At 40.5% G+C, this 15,976-nt stretch overlaps 1 protein-coding gene across 1 annotated transcript in view; it reads right to left on the bottom strand.

Moving 5' to 3' along the window:
• TAF4B (TATA-box binding protein associated factor 4b) overlaps positions 1-15,976 on the bottom strand; it is a 71,603-nt gene that overhangs the window by 43,040 nt on the left and 12,587 nt on the right. Inside the window, exons 4-9 of the mRNA XM_015652548.1 lie at positions 12,436-12,584; positions 11,566-11,673; positions 7,190-7,357; positions 6,961-7,083; positions 4,832-4,921; positions 1,174-1,752 (exon numbers count right to left, since the gene is read on the bottom strand). Coding sequence (XP_015508034.1) covers positions 1,174-1,752; positions 4,832-4,921; positions 6,961-7,083; positions 7,190-7,357; positions 11,566-11,673; positions 12,436-12,584 — 1,217 coding nt within the window. The remainder of the gene's footprint in view (positions 1-1,173; positions 1,753-4,831; positions 4,922-6,960; positions 7,084-7,189; positions 7,358-11,565; positions 11,674-12,435; positions 12,585-15,976) is intronic.

Below are 15,976 nucleotides of genomic sequence, written 5' to 3'. Positions count from 1 at the left end.
TTTCTTTAGAATGCAGGATTATTTTATTACATCTACCGTCTGCCCTTTCAAAGGAAGAAAACTGAAAAAGCAAAACATTTCAGGGGTCTGAGCACTGTTAAATCAAGTATACGTAATATCCAAGCTGAAAAAGAAAACTCACATAGCAAACGTCCTGCTATACCTGTGGAAAGTAAATCTACTTTCCCAGGAAGTCTAATGGTTTTCCCACTTTTTAAAGAAAAATAATCTTTACAAGGAATTCCTTTGCAAGAATTGTTTATCTACCGAAGGGAGACTAGTTCTCTCAAAATACTTGAGAGCATTGCTCACAAGTAGACACCATGCTACCTCATATCTTAAACACCTATAAGCCAAACTTAATTTATTTCACCAAGTTGCTCTTTCAGGTTTACCTGTGATCTACAGTTTCTTGGTATTTAATATTAACATTAGTAAGAAGTTAACCTGTGCCAAGAATACAAAAAAGTTAACACATTGCTTTTGAGGGTATTGTTTTAATAAGACAGTTATTCCTCCTGGACTTTGCTAGCTAATGAGGCCTGATAGAAAAAGCTCACTTTTGGACGACTTCGTAATTAATATGTCTTAGTAAATGTGGAGGTCAGAACTGAGCTCAGAAAAGCTCCTTGAGGTAGTTGGTACATTTCAGATAACATATCGCTGAACATCACCGAGCCTGCAAAGCACCCAGGGCAGGAGCTACCAGGGGAGAGAGTCTGGGATCCCTGGTGGCTAGCTGAGGCACAGCCCTAACAGGGCATCCACGAGCAATTAATCTAAGTATCCCATCAGCAGTTTCTGTTTCTGACACTTGCATTTCCTACCTTTTCTCCCAGCTGCCAACCTAGCCTGGCTGTGTGCAGAGTGAGGGTTGGACCTCACATCCTCTTGTGTCTCAAGATGGATGTTCAGTCTGGTGAAATGGTGGTTGACATGTCTTCCAAGAGACCAAGCTGACAGCCTGGCTTTAGATTCACCTTTCCAGCAAGGGCTCAGTATTTCTAAACTATGACAAACATAACTGACGAACTCAAGACAGACTACCTTCATATATTAAAATAAAAAACAAAAAATGAACCAGAGGTCCAAATTGGTATCCTCTTTACTGAACAGCAAGAGTCAAAGTAGAGGAGCCTGGTTAGTTACAGAGAAGCAGAGAATCCATCTTACCAGCTGTTTCACTTTAACCACCTGCTGAGCACCGACTGACTGCGCACCGACGCACTTGGGCTGCGAGATTTTAAGACCAATTGGGGTTCCAATGACTGGTTTCAGAGGCTGGAGAGGGGTTGCTGCTGAAGATGCCACCGTAGAGACCAGCACTGGCTTTGCAGACGGCAGAGAGGGCGTTGGCACCGTAGAGGTGAAGACCAGCTTGCCAGGTTGGACAGCAGTGAGCCCGGATGATGCCACGGTCGTGGTGAGGACGGAAGCTGCGTGCCTGAGCGATGCTGTCCCCACTGCAGGGGAAGGAACAGCCTTCACGGCCTGCAGAGAAGCTGCTGCCGATGTGCTGGCAAGGACTGGTGTGATAACCAGAGGGGCTGTGCCTGCTACAGAGGCAGGCACGGGTTTTACAACTGGAAGAGCGGTTGTTGCTACAGCCGAGGTGGCCGCTGCTGTTGAAGGAGCCGGCACTGCAGAGGTACAAGTTGAAACCACTTCTTGGGTTGGAGCTGGCTGCTCCATACACTGCTGGATAAAGCTCTGAGGATTAGGCATTAGTTGCCGTAAGGCAAGCATGCTTTTCTGAAAGGAAAATGAAAAAACACTGGATGTAGTAGCAGCAGAGTTTTCCACAATAATAATACATTTGTAACTGAATCCTCTTCCTCATTTTCCAGTTTCATTTTTCATGAGACAATAAATGGCAAACAAGTTTTGTTAAATTTCAGGCACGCTTAAATTGAGGACAATCCTGTTCAGTGAAGATGACAAGAAACACCAGCTGAGCAAAGGTCAACCATCACAGCTACACTACACATAGTAAATCCCATCTAGGGGGAAACTCGCATATAACTTTGTTCTTCTGTTTAGATTTTTCAATTTGGAATTTATGTTTCAGAGTAAGATGATTTTAACTGCTTTATTACCTCAAAGAATTTTGTTTTGCCAAAAACCCCTGCTATATTGGAGCAGCTGTGTTTATTTCATGGAGCCTGACAGGGAGCTAGGAATTATCCAATAAAGTCAGAAACAAGGTCTGAAGAACACTTTTATACCAATACAGCTGTATCTACACTAGGGGGGGATGGCACTTAAATAATGTCTGTAGAGCTGCAGCAACACAACTTCAGCCAGCTACTTCTTCACAACAGGAGAACAAAAGTAAAGGAATCTGGCAACATCTCATTTTTTCTACAGCTGTGTTTGAGAAGGTTAATGGACAGAATAATCTTCAAACTCTCCACAGATTTTTCTCCTTCACTGTTTATAATCTGCTATGGCTCTGAACCAGGGGAAATCAATTCTGCAGCTACCTGTATATTCTTGCAAACCCTTGTATTTTTTCCTCCCCTCTTAACAGTTGCTAAAGTTTGTAAGAGCTGCAAACACAGTGCTGCAGCTTTGGACTTCATGCAGAAGGTTCATGTTTCACATGCAAGCATACCAAGTAATCATATTGTTTGCACAACCACACCTTTTGCAGCCCATATGTTTTTTAAAATTCACTTCTTTTTCTTTTAAAGCTGCTTAGCTCCTGATGCAATTTATGTACCAAAAGCATCAAGCAGACTTGAAAATCAAGCAGGCTTCACAGCCAAAGCCACTGTACTTTTTCTACCTCTTGGAACAGACAAAACAAAACACATGCACAACTTCATCAAAAACCTGCAGCTCAAAGATAAGAGCTGACTCCAGAGAGTCATCCCTAAAATTCCACTTCACTGGCTAAAAGTGGATTGGCAAAAAGCCGTATCACATTTCTTTCCAGACTCAAGCTGCAAACATTTCCCCCACAAACAAGGCCAGTACTGATCCGCTTAGCACCTTAGAGAAGTGCTCCTGAAGTCATCCTCCATTTGGCACTCAGTTCCAGTCACAGCTGCTCAGAGTTACAGATCAACCTAATTGTGTGTATCAACCGCACATCCTTACAGAGTTTCAGGAAAAGGCAATCTGGGTGCAAGATGTTAAAGGATTGGCAACACCGCAAAGTCAGCTAACTCCAACCGTGTCTGAACAACACTTCTGAAGTCACAGTATATCTTTGCTAATACAGCATGCAACAGGGAGAGAGCACGTGCCAAGGATTATGTGGTAGGGACACTGCCCAAATCAGAGAAGCCTAGATGATACCAGTACTTGGCAGTGCGCTGCAGCAGAAACACACAATGGCTCTGCTGAGACAGGTCAGGGTCTGACCCACACTGATGAACCCAACTTAACCCCTGCAAAATTGCCTTGAGTTCTCTGCATCAAGTGTAGCAGCTCTTGACATCGTTGGATGGCTTCTCATAACAGCTGAGCACCTCTGTGAGTGCCAGTCATGCTGACCCTGTACTCACAGCCTGGTTCTTCTGCAGCCAGGGCCACGCTGGATGCAGAAAACCCATTCTCTGAGCTGTTTACTTTTCTGGCGTTTGCATGGGCATTTAAGAAGCCTCCAGGAAATTAAACAGGTAATAAATGACCAATAGGAAAATTTTATGTATCATAGAATCATCAAGGTTGGAAGAAATCTTATACCTTTAGGACTGTCAAGTTCAACCATCACCCAGCACCAGATCTGGATCCTAATAAGCACCTCCAGTGTGGTGACTCCATGGTGACTGCACCACCTCCCTGGGCAATCTATTCCCCATGCCAAACCATCCTAACATGGTAATTTTTTTTTCTAGTATCAAATCTGAATCTCCCATCTCAGCTTAAGGTCCTGCAGAGATGACTGCAGTCTTTCAGACTCATGGTAAACTGGCTAGCAAGGCATTTAAAAGCTGCAAAGCTGCCACTGTAAGAAATTTTTTTTCCCCACATTTGAGCAGATTAACACCAGCCATCTAGAGCAATATTAACATCACCACATGCATTGCTATATGGCCTGTCAAATACCAAGGAAAAGGGCAAACTCCAGGAAAACTCTGCCCCAGCTTTACCACTTTTCTTCCTTTATTTCCCATCACACCTATGACAAAAGTACAAATTTAACAAGCCTAGGAGGATGGTGTACATTGAAATTTAGTAAATTTAATGTAGTTTTCCATGTTTTCACTGAGACTTAATGCTTGCTGTATAATTATTTTTTTATTTTGCCAATACCACTCTATCATATGATTAAAAGTCTCAAGGAAATGTTCTTTCCTTTGTATGATTATTTGCTTGAATGGAAGAAGTAGTCTTGTCAGACCCTTCCTAGAGAAATGGGTAAAGATTTTTTTCTGCCTCCAGCTAAACATGTACCAGCAGAAGATGAACAGCTTTACGCAGATTCTTTGATCTTTAATATGGCATAAGCTGTGCATGGCCACTGTTGTCAGCTTCTAAGTTAGAATTCAGAATTGCTACGATTTTGATGAGAAAGTAAGAGGTCAGCTTAACATAGCTGATTTACTGTAGATAGATGCACAGCTTCCAAAACACTGGTCTCCACTAACACCTAGAGGGCAATTACTCTACAACATTAAGAACACAGCATAAATTACTCCTTAAAAATTCCCCTTCCCCTTAAGAATTGTCTTTCCAAGCACAACAGTCACACAGAGGTATGCTAAGCACTCTTCTTCAACTGACCTGAACAAATACCTATTTGAACACCCAAACTCTTTTCTTTTCTGGTCCTCCTTCCTTCCCTCTTTAAATACTACATTATCCATAATTAGACACTTACCTTGAGAAAAGGAACTAAATAGGGTTGTGGAGATGACTTAAGTTCTATGTACAGCTTTTTTGTAAATTCTTCTGGTTCAATTTTTGCTTCCTAAGAGGAAAATATAATTACAATAGTAAGCTATAACTGAATCCACCCCACTTTTTCCCCAAGATGTAGCAAAAGGTCATGGAAACATATCATGGCATTGTTCAATTTCAGTACTCAAATGCTTTTTTCCTGCTTTATTTCAGAAAGAAAGAAAAGGGCAGTTAGAATAGAATAATGTTGTAATGTCCATATGTATTACCCCAGTTGTTTATGCTTTCTTCAGCTACAGGCAGCTAACACACCATGGGATAGGTGTTCACACCAGTCACTGAAGTGAAGGGATAGAAAAAAAGTTTATAAGAAGCACTGATCCTTTTGATTCTGATCCTTATCTCATTGTTGTGTAGATGTATTTTAAATCAACTACTAGTACTTCTTTCAGTACAGTAGTTTATCTGCATGAAAATAAACTTACAGGCATCGAAGACTAATGACAACTTATCGGTTTTCGTAAGACAATTCTAAACTAATGAATACACAATAAAACAGAACACTTAACACTGTCTTTCAAGAGCAATCAAAACATTTCTGCATACCCCCATGGTAACAGTCCTCTCAATTGCAGAGTAGTTTCCTTTCTTAATGCTTTCCACCCTGTCCCAACACAAACACCCTCAAGGGCTTGGGAGGGGGGTTAGGAAGCTGCAGCAAAATGCAACCCAGGGCTGAGCCCCAGACTGCCCTTCCTCACCCTCCCAGAGTCACCAAGAACATTACCTCCTCCAAGAAGGTACAGACACACAAAGAGCAGCACCAATCTCCATTTCTGCTGAGAAATTACTCCTCTCACCCATATTCACCTCTGGAGCAACTGTTCCGAGTTGCTACATCACCAGAACAGGGGTTGTAAAGACAGCGTATCTGCAGACAAACTGAGCTTCCCGCAGCTCTCCCATTTAGCCAGAACATTTGAGATCTCACTGAGATGCAGACATGGGTCACCAAGGTCTCACTGATACAGATGCAAGTGGTTTGGCACACTGAGGCTCAGTGCATACAGGGTGCTTGCCACACACTTCATGAAACACTGCCTTAAGGATCATTTTGCTCCCCAGCTTCAATTTACACATTTCTGTCATACCCACAAAACATCACTTTATTCTGCATTTAAATCATACACATACTGAATGGCAGATTTTTAAACTACTACAAAAAGCAAACAAGTGTGCAGTTAACAATGTATTAACATCTCTTAACTGCTCTTAAAAAAAAGAAAGCACTGTAAGCACAAGAAAGAACAACTTTATTTTTCCCACAGAAGGAAGGGGTATAGTCCAGCAGGGACAGAGGCTAAGGAATCAAATTTTTGCAAGGCTGCATCTTCAAACAATCTGCTCTCTGAAATTACATCTGTCTACATCACACCTTCCTAGACTGAAAAGCCCTTTGGTACCACTAGCAAAGCCACCCCCCTCCACCAGCACACAGCCTTCTGCTACGGTGGAACAGCAACGCAGCAGCAGCGGTCAAATGCCATGACAAGAAGTGGCAGGAGAAATCGTTACCAGGAAAACCCAGCTGTGCTGGGATACAGCACAAAGCACCATACGGAAGCCACCTGCAAAGAGAGAGAGGTTGGCAGCCACCACATTGTTTGCTCCATCCTACTGTTTTTAAGCTATTGATAATGTCATTCTTGTTCCACTGCTCAGTTCTGTCTTGGAGTAAAGCAGTAGTATGGACTTAGCACTGTACTGCACCCTTCACATCAGATTCTTGCTACTGAGCACTCAAAACTACACTAACATTAAAAAAAAAGACCCAGAAGCTGTGTTAACACTACCACCTCCTCCTGCTATCAGTTACCTGTGTGCATAAAATGAAACAGAAATGTGAGGGGGGAAATAACACTGGCATCCAGTTAAAATAAGATTTATAATGTAAGATTTAACGAAGGTCAGATGTATTCAGCCACAGATCCAACTCTTGAGCTGTGAAAAAAAAAAAAGCTACAAAATAACAGGAACAAGACTGTGATAACATAAATGTCAAAAATCTAAACACAAATGACACAGACTGTTTTGAAAAAAAAGTCTCACCAGTAGATTTTGCACCAGATTCTTCACATTCTGCCCCATCTCAGGGGCTTGAGGTCCACTAGACGCCAATTTTATTAGCGTAGCAAGAAAATTCTTGCATTTCTTCACATTCTCTAGCATCTCCTAGTGTGGAAATAAAGAGAAGAGTATTAGATGTTGCTCTGTCTCTTCAACCTCTGATGAACATACAGAATGTTAATTTTTAATTAAAAACTTTTTTTTTCCTTACTGTAGAAGCGCTGGTCTGTGCTACTGTTGTGCCCTCTGCTTTCACAGAGACTGCCTTTTGGGAGATAGCTCGTGCAGGTGGTCCTGTAACTGGAAGTTTTACAGGTGTTCCAGTACTCAAAGGCTTTACAGCAGTAACTGTAGTAACACTAGCTGTTGCAGCTGCTGGCTGAAGAGAAAAATTAACACTTTTTAACCAAGGAACAACGTGACAAACATACGGGATTCTGCTAGCACATAAGGTAGCAACCTCCTCCACACTGCTATCTGAAACACAAAGAAACAATTCTTCTCTTTGCTTTTAGAGTTTAGATTCATTTGCTTTGTGAGGCTCTATTTAATACAATAAGTGACAGCCACAGCCACAATTCTATTTACAAATCAAGGGTGGGGGGAAATAAATTACAAAGGCACATCAAGACCAAAGCACTGCCTGCAACTTTAAAGGAAGAGAGAAAGGTAAAATTGTCTTATAGAAAGCAATATATTAACTTTGCTAGGCTCCTACAGTCTAAGACTAATAGATTTTGGACAATGCTAAGCCAGGTGATACTATTCTGAAGACAAGAAGAACCAAAGGTGATTTTTAATCTTCCAGTCTTGCCCTGAAGCTCCTCTCCCAGCTGCAACACCCCTTGCTTTTCCTATCACACACGGAGTAGGCAAAAGACATCATGTCCACTTTGGAAGGATGCAAGTGCCAGCAGAAGCAGCCAGCTCAGCAAATGAACCTAACAAGTTTTTCCTGTCTTTTCCTTGTGGACAGCAATTTGGATCTCCTTCTCCTCTGCCCTGACAGAAACTCTCACAAAATTCAGTTATTTTGAGACCTCTTTTTAAAAGCTCATTATAATTTCCCAACAGATTAAGAAGATCCAGCAACAGTAGAGTAATTAAGATTCAAGAAAAAAATACCTCCCTTCTTTGCAAACTAGGCTAAATCTAAAACCCACTTAACAGAAGTATTTCTACTTCAGATTTTAAAGAAAACAAATAAACCATACCCAAAAAACCAACACAGTTAATTTGAAAGAACGGAATACAAGATGAATAAAACAACATGAATAAAAGAGACTCTGCCCATGCAAAAAACCACTACATTAGATTTCTCAACTTAAAAGCGGAAAAGTCAGAGGGAACCCACAGGTAGAGTTCCAGGTTAACATTTGAAACCTCAAGTTGGGTGTCATCTTTCCTCCAAGCCTGTGAAGAGGAAGGGAAAGTCGGGTTTTGCAGTTCAAATTCTATGTTCAGATCTGCACAATGTAATGCCTTTCACTGACTCTTAACACATTCCATCACCCCAGCTTAGTCGAACAGACACAACTAATACTTGCTAATTGCATCAATCATAAAACAGACAGGAATTTAACTTACCCTACCGTGGATAAAAGAAAAACTAATCAAAAGTGGGACAGACATCATGTAGAATATCAGCCTTTCAGGATGGGGAAAATTAATGAACGAACACTTGAAGCTAAAGCAAAACCACAACGCTTTGGTCATATATTTAATATTTTTTTTTTCTGGGTGGGTTTCTTCCCCTCCCCAAGCTGGTGCCAGCTTGACATGAAAGCAGCAGGCAGCTACCAGAAAGCTCCTAGCTTAGGTTCCCACTGTTGGTAACACTTTAATAGCTCTCTGCAGGATCTTTGCCACCACCACTGCCTCTTCCAAGGATGAGGCTCAACAGCTCTAAGACCACAGGGAGGCAAACTGGGCACAAGAATCCCACAAACAGATGGGCAGGAGGAAGACGGAGGGGGACACAATGCAGATCTGCCAAGTTGCAATGCCCTGGGCTTTTAAAAGTCGAAAACAGGAGCTGATCTCTTGCAAATTCCAGCATGCTTACACATCAAGACTAGAACAGCATTTTATCAGCTGAGGGAGGAAACGACAGGAAGTCTGCTGGACCCTTTTCCCAGGAAAATGAATATATGGGAATTAACTTCTGTCATCTGCCGTCAACCTTTGTCGCTACTGACAATTCTCATTCTCACTTTGAGCAACAGAGAAACAGTAACCACAAAAAAATGGCATTAATCCTGCATATTTTGAAGTCATTTCAAGAGAAGAAGTGCTCTGCATCTAAATGAAAGTGCCCCAGCATGATGCTAATTAGACACTTTGCAGCTTCGTTGCCCCATCTGGGAAACAGGTGAAAAATAAGAATGTGCAGGTAATTTTGTCTAACCTCAGAGCTTAAACATTCAGTAACATCAAAAAGGGAAATATTTTTGTTGATGAGGAGAATAATCCTGCAGTCAGTACCTAAAGAGTTTCGCAGACACTATTCCAAGTTGTATTTCACACAAGACTGAAGATGCACAACCAAGCCAAAGATTATTTCCTCTCCACTCTCCACCACTTTCTGTGATGACCTCATACTTCCACACAAACACTCGTCTCCTGTGACCTCAAAAAATTGTCAAGACTGAGATGAGGAAGTTATTTTAAGACTGATGAATGAATTTCTGCCAAGGAAATCAGACTCAAGGGCTCTGCCATCCTTTCCCCAGATGGTTCCATCAACTTTTTGCACTCTCTCCCCTTTCAGCACTCTTCTCTTGTCCACCCCAGAGTGAAGAGCAACGTGACCACATGACAGCAAGATGTATCCATATTGCTTCTATTTACTCTTCATTGTACAAGGAGCTCGTACTGAGGGCTTTGCAATCCTCTGCACAACAGTGGGGCTTCAAGGAAGCCACTCCAAACAAAACAGCTCTATTAATTTTTCCTAGAGTCATCATTCCTGCTGTTTAAATCCAGCCCTACAGCTCATTACAAGTGTTCCAGTTTCTACAGTGGGGAACAAAAAAAAAGAACAGCTTACAAAAAATACTCCATGTCTATGTCTTTAAATATCTCAGAAGAACACAAGTTCAATAGACTACATCAAACGAAACTGAAGTACAGAAAAACCAAGCCAAAGGCAGATATAAGTTTAAAAAAGAGAAGTTAATAGCATGATGAATCTCAGTGTTTATCCACATGAGAGTGTGAGGATGCAGGCAACTTCATCCATCAGATGATGGATGACCTTCATCTCTTTTCCCCAGTGCAAGGGTAGTATAGTAGATGACTATTCTTTTTATATACTAAAGACCTCTATGCAGAGATCACAAACATAGAGTTTGCAAACTAGTATTCCGAAATAAAAGCAAGGAAAATCCATTGCTGTATTTAGACACAAGGCATACACTGTTCCCATTCTAAGCAAAACAGAAAATGTATTAAGAGAGGCCTCTGGGTTTTCCCCTTTAGCCCCAACACTAGCTATCTGTAGTGAGAGAGAAGTGAAAAAAAGAGCACAGAGAGTGAGCAGTGTTCAGTTGTTGACACAGAAGAACAGCAGAAGGATGAACTTGTTAGTCAGACTGTTACCAGCAAACACATCCCTCAATCCTTCAAACACCCTAAGGGTCAAGAACATACATCTAGCATGTTTTTTTGAATGACTGACTGATGCTGCCCATTTACTGAGTGTTCTGCTGTCAACTGCTACAGCTCAGTCTCCTTCAAACTCTTGTCACAAAATATAGGTACAAGCCAGACTTCTGACTTTTTCATGATTTCTTCTCCAGATTATGAGACCAGAACATATTATCTACAGAAAAATGTAGTTTTCTCTTCATTCCACATGCTTATGCAGAAGTCTAGTCCCCAAGAACAGAAGATGAACCATATGCACGAAAAATCTCATAACTCTGCAGGTGATAGAAGTCCTTCAGAAGAGGACTACAGCATTTTTCTCCAGAAAAAGCAAAATAACACCTAGGAAATAAAACAAAAATACTATCTAAAAATAATGAGGCATTTTCAACCACTGCCTATTTACAGTTGCACCCGTGGAACCCATCTGCCACACTCAATTAGAGAACAGGTCTTCAGCTATGACTTTCCTTCAATGTATAATGAGGGGAAAAAAAGCCATACACATGAAAAACAGCTTGATTGGCGCAGATAGCTCATTTTCCCCTCAACATCATCTCAGGTATACCTTTTTCCCCACTAAGGAATCAGAAAATTCCAACAGGAGCACATCTCCCAGAAAAGATTTAGCAAGAGATTGAAGGAGCTCTGTCACAGTGTACAAAAGCACTGGAAAGGCTCTCTGAACTATTTATTTTATTCATTGTTCATGCGCTTTCTACTGTAGTGAGATAAGATTATCTGACACACAGTGACAGAAACCTAATTAAATTATGCATTTAAAAAAAAAACCAGATTTGGGAAATAATTTGTTATGAGAACAAAGGTTACTAAGCTTACTGAAAACCATATTACAGTTAGAAATAACAAGAATGCATCCATATTTTCTCTAGTTCTTTCTGTCACTTATTCCACCATACTATAAAGCTTGCAAAGTACCTGTATTACAGCAGGTGTCTGAACAGTAGAAACCACAGCATTTGTAGTTTGAGATAACGTTTTCACAGGAGCAGCTGCTATTTTCTTTACTAACTGTGTGCCAGAATTCTTTGAAAGAATAAAAATAAAAAATAATTACACATGGGCAGAGAACACTTGTCAGACAAGTCAGTGACAAAACAGACACTGAAGCTGGGGTCAGATACAAACTGAGACACATCATCTTACAGTAATACTACAGGCATAATTCACACAGTCTATATAGTTTAAACACTGCTCAATAAAGCTCTTTGTCTACCAGTTTAATATTCAATAGCAGATTCAGGGGCATTTAGAGATAAAGTATAATCAGAATAAAATTAAAGAAATTTAATAAATAAAGAAATAAAGTGAATTGTTACTTTCATGTACTTCCCTACTCTTGTGCGCTGACTACACTACAAGAGATGGAAGCAAAAAGCCAGCAGAGTTCAGGGAAGGAGGAACATCCTAGGGACATGGAAAAGCCCTCAGCTTTACTCAGCTTTGGAGAAACATCCCAAGAGAGGATCACAAGGTTTTAGATACTAGCAGTTACCATTTAGACAGTGGCTGGCATTTTTTTTTCTTACATTGGTTTACATCATCATCATCAGAGAGGAGTTCACTAATTTGACCTTTACCGTATATAACAGCTCACAAGTTTTTTTCCCAGGCAAGAAAGCAAAGTACATAATTTATTGGTGCAAAACCAAACACCATCAGAAGGATTCAGATTCAAACACCATTCAGAAAGGATTGAAACACTTAACCCCCCACAACTTATTTGTAAACCCTGTTATAACTACATAACATACAGCTACATCAAATTGAAGTTATCAGAGAAGTTACCTGCACAGCACATATTCTAATTGCAGGTGTGCTGGTTGGCACAGATGGTCTCACACTTGTGTTGTTTTGTGTCTGGTTCTGTGCTCCTGCTATTGCCTGTTGAGATACCAGCATTAGGTGGCCATTACTGCTTCTGATAAGAACAGTTCCTGTGGAAAAAAAACACATTTAGATTGTTAGAAATTAAGTTATATTATGGATTTCCTATATTTCTGTGGAAGAAATAAATAGACCACACTGATAATGTAATACTGAGTTTATCACTCCAAGGAGAAGCTGCCAAGAAATATAAGAATTAAGTGCACATCTAGCTTTACTATGCATCTTATGACAGAAAAGAATCCCTAAATTCAAGACAAAAACTTAGCCACCAGCCACACTGAAACACTGTGTGCATACAAGATGCAAATTGCAAAGCAGTTCACCATTTGAGTCCAAAAGATATTCTGAACATTAAAAAGACAGACACACAAAATATACACACACTCTGGGATTTCTTTAACACTAATTTTAAGCAGTTCTTCAACTTGCAAAATTCATCACCACTATCACACTTGGCTGCCTCTTCAGCTTCTGAACATTTACGCACATATTCAGAGGTGAAAACACAGCTTGGAGAAAACTGCAGTGGGAACTGAAGCCTGATTAGTATGAGCTCACCTACCTGTAACCAAGACCATCCTACCCAGTCAAGAGGGCAATGATCTCCCATGAAAATCAAGTCACGGAGATATCTGAAGCTGTCCCTTGGTCAAAGTTGTGTCCAAAAGCATTAAAACCCAGGGTTTTATTGAAGCAGTTTGAAGCCAAATATGGAGATTACAGCGGGAAATAATTAAAAACAAAAAAGAAAGGGGAAAAAAAAAAAAAAAAAGACCATTCAGCTACCAAAGCCTTCTCCCTCCTCCCCTAAGGACTCAACTCTGAAAAATTCAGAAGATTCAAAACAATGACAAATACAAAATGCCAGTTGGATACCTGGTCTGTACCATGTCAGATTCTTCAAGGGAGCCACAGAGGACCCTACCTTTGTGTCTCACCTCCTTTGCCTCCAACAGCAGCTGCTGCACAAGTCCACCACTGAAAACACCATCCCCAAACATCCTCCCTTAACACTGACCTTTCAAATAGAAGGAAGGAGGAGGTACAAGAGAATCCAGATACGTAAATAAGACTACCTCAATGTTTCTGGAGAACTGCATTAAACTTTCTTGCGAGTTACCAAATATCTGAAACCAAGATCTTCTATGCACACTTACGATCTTTCCTAGTGTAAAACAAGACTGCAATGAAAGTCTTTTTACTACTTGGTTAGTCTGAAAGTTGTCAAAACACTACCATACAATACAGCCTAAAGCTTCTGTCTGAGTTGAAATGCATACAACAGAAAAAGCCACAAGCTCCATGAGCTGGGTTTTGTTGAGTATGTTTTGGGGTATTTAAAAAAAAAAACTATCAAACTATAACCACATGCTTGGAAACAGCTTTTCATCCTCCACATCTAAAAGCTTAAGAGGATGTTGCAAGACAACACAAAACCTGGTATAAAATTCTGTAACATCAACATATTGCCATTTACATAGCAGACACAAACTGAGAACTGCAAGAGCAGCATCTACATGATCCCCTCCTTTCTCAAGCAGCTTTTACTACATGGGGCAGATGCACAAGGCAATTGTGTATTCAGAAAAACACTGTTAACTCCATCTGACAACTCAGCTTTCTCCTCCTCCACTGATGACTTGACTATAATTATATTTAGGTACAGATGGATCATTTAATTTAATCAATGAATAACCGGAATTACAGAAAACATATTAGGTTTTTAATTTCCTTTTCATGCCATCTTACTTAGACAGTGATTCATGGCAAACAATTTATCATCAGCCAGAAAAGGGACATTTTTTTCCTTGTTCACACATGCTTACGCAGATTTCACTTGAAAGAGAGAAAGCTGACCACGTTTTGCTAGCAGTAGCATTTCTCTTTGCTCTAGGTCTACATTTAGAAAGGCAGAAGTATTGCTACTGGAGATTTTAGGCTTTTTCTTTATAAGCCTGGTTTAAAACATCACTGAGAGCTCTACTCTTTGAGAAGGCACATATAAACTTATAAGTTCATTCCTTTAGAGGTTTGGAATGCATGAAGGGTTAGTTTTCATGTACTTGGATATTTTGTCACTACTCATTACATTTGTCTGTTAAGTCAAATTATCAGAAGTGCATTTTCTACCCTGCATTTGAGAAACCACATTGATACAAGTCAACCTGATTACAGAGCTGGGACTGGTTTTGCCCTACTGTTCTGCATTTTCAGTCGGCATTCACCAGAGATGGACACCCTGCTGGAAAACTATCCCATCCTCCAGTCACCTGAATGGGGTGAGTTTCCAGCACAATCTACTTGCTTGACAGGAAATTACCTCAAGGACAGAACTAGAAAGTTTATGCAAATACAATACAGTTCATATGTAAATTCATTAACATCTCCAAAAAAGAAAAGGTAAACAAAAACCAACTAGAGGATTAACAAGTCAAAGTAGCTCCTTTACATTTGAGCAGGATAATAACGATCCCAAAAATTATGTAACATAAAGCAACTTTCCCCCCAGCAACAGGATTAAGCAACAGAAGGACATCCATACAGAATCAGAATACTGTAAAATAACTTGGTGAGAGCATCCACAGAAGAAATTACCTGTGGCCACTCCAGTGGTCATAGCCTTGATTGGAACAGTCAACTATGATAATGCCTGTTACTAGCATGTGAGTAAGAAATTGTTACCTTGGAACAAACAATAATCTTTGCTATCTTTGTTCCATTTAGCAGAATTTTTAATAAGGCATGGTAACTTTTTCATGGCAGCAGCTCTTTGTGACACTGGCAAAATTCTAACTCCAAACCCGTATTATGATAGTCTACTAACTACTGCTTCTGCAGGCTTAATGCCATTGATGCCTGATGCTAGCACAGATAAAGCTGAAGGCAAATTTGAAACAACTGTTATATCTACAGTTCCACACACTGAAGAGCCACATCTTGTCCAAGCACAAGAGAGTGTTTTGGGCAGTTACAACCTAATGTCACAAAGGGACAGTAAACTGACACATGAATTGCCTGAAACACTTTGAAAGCTGTTGAGAACAGCACTTATTTTTTACCTCTGGTTGCCACAATTTAATTACAGTTTTTCACAACTTTGATACTCCCTTTCTGCCTGGAAACAAAAGCAATAACCCCATACTGCAGCCAATAACACAGACTCCAAGGGGCGGCACAGGAGGTCTGGTAAGCCAGAAGAAGAGGTTCCATGGCTCTCAAAACCAATACCTGAAGTCTCATACACTTTTATACAGCTGCACAAGTGTGAAATGAGGGAACAGCAGGTGATGGTAACCTTGAGGCTCTCAGTAGAAAGGTCACATAAACAGACTTGTGCAGCTACCAAGACGCTACCATCAGAAATGAAAATAAGTGTAAGAATCCACATTCTTCACTTGGCAGGGGGGAAAGATAGTACTTCTTATCAAGAGCTGCTTTC

This window comes from Parus major, chromosome 2 (genome assembly GCF_001522545.3).
Source record: "Parus major isolate Abel chromosome 2, Parus_major1.1, whole genome shotgun sequence".
In the NCBI taxonomy this organism is placed as follows: domain Eukaryota; kingdom Metazoa; phylum Chordata; class Aves; order Passeriformes; family Paridae; genus Parus; species Parus major.
Note: the sequence above shows the minus strand (reverse complement) of the source record. Positions and strands in the feature narration are given on the sequence as shown.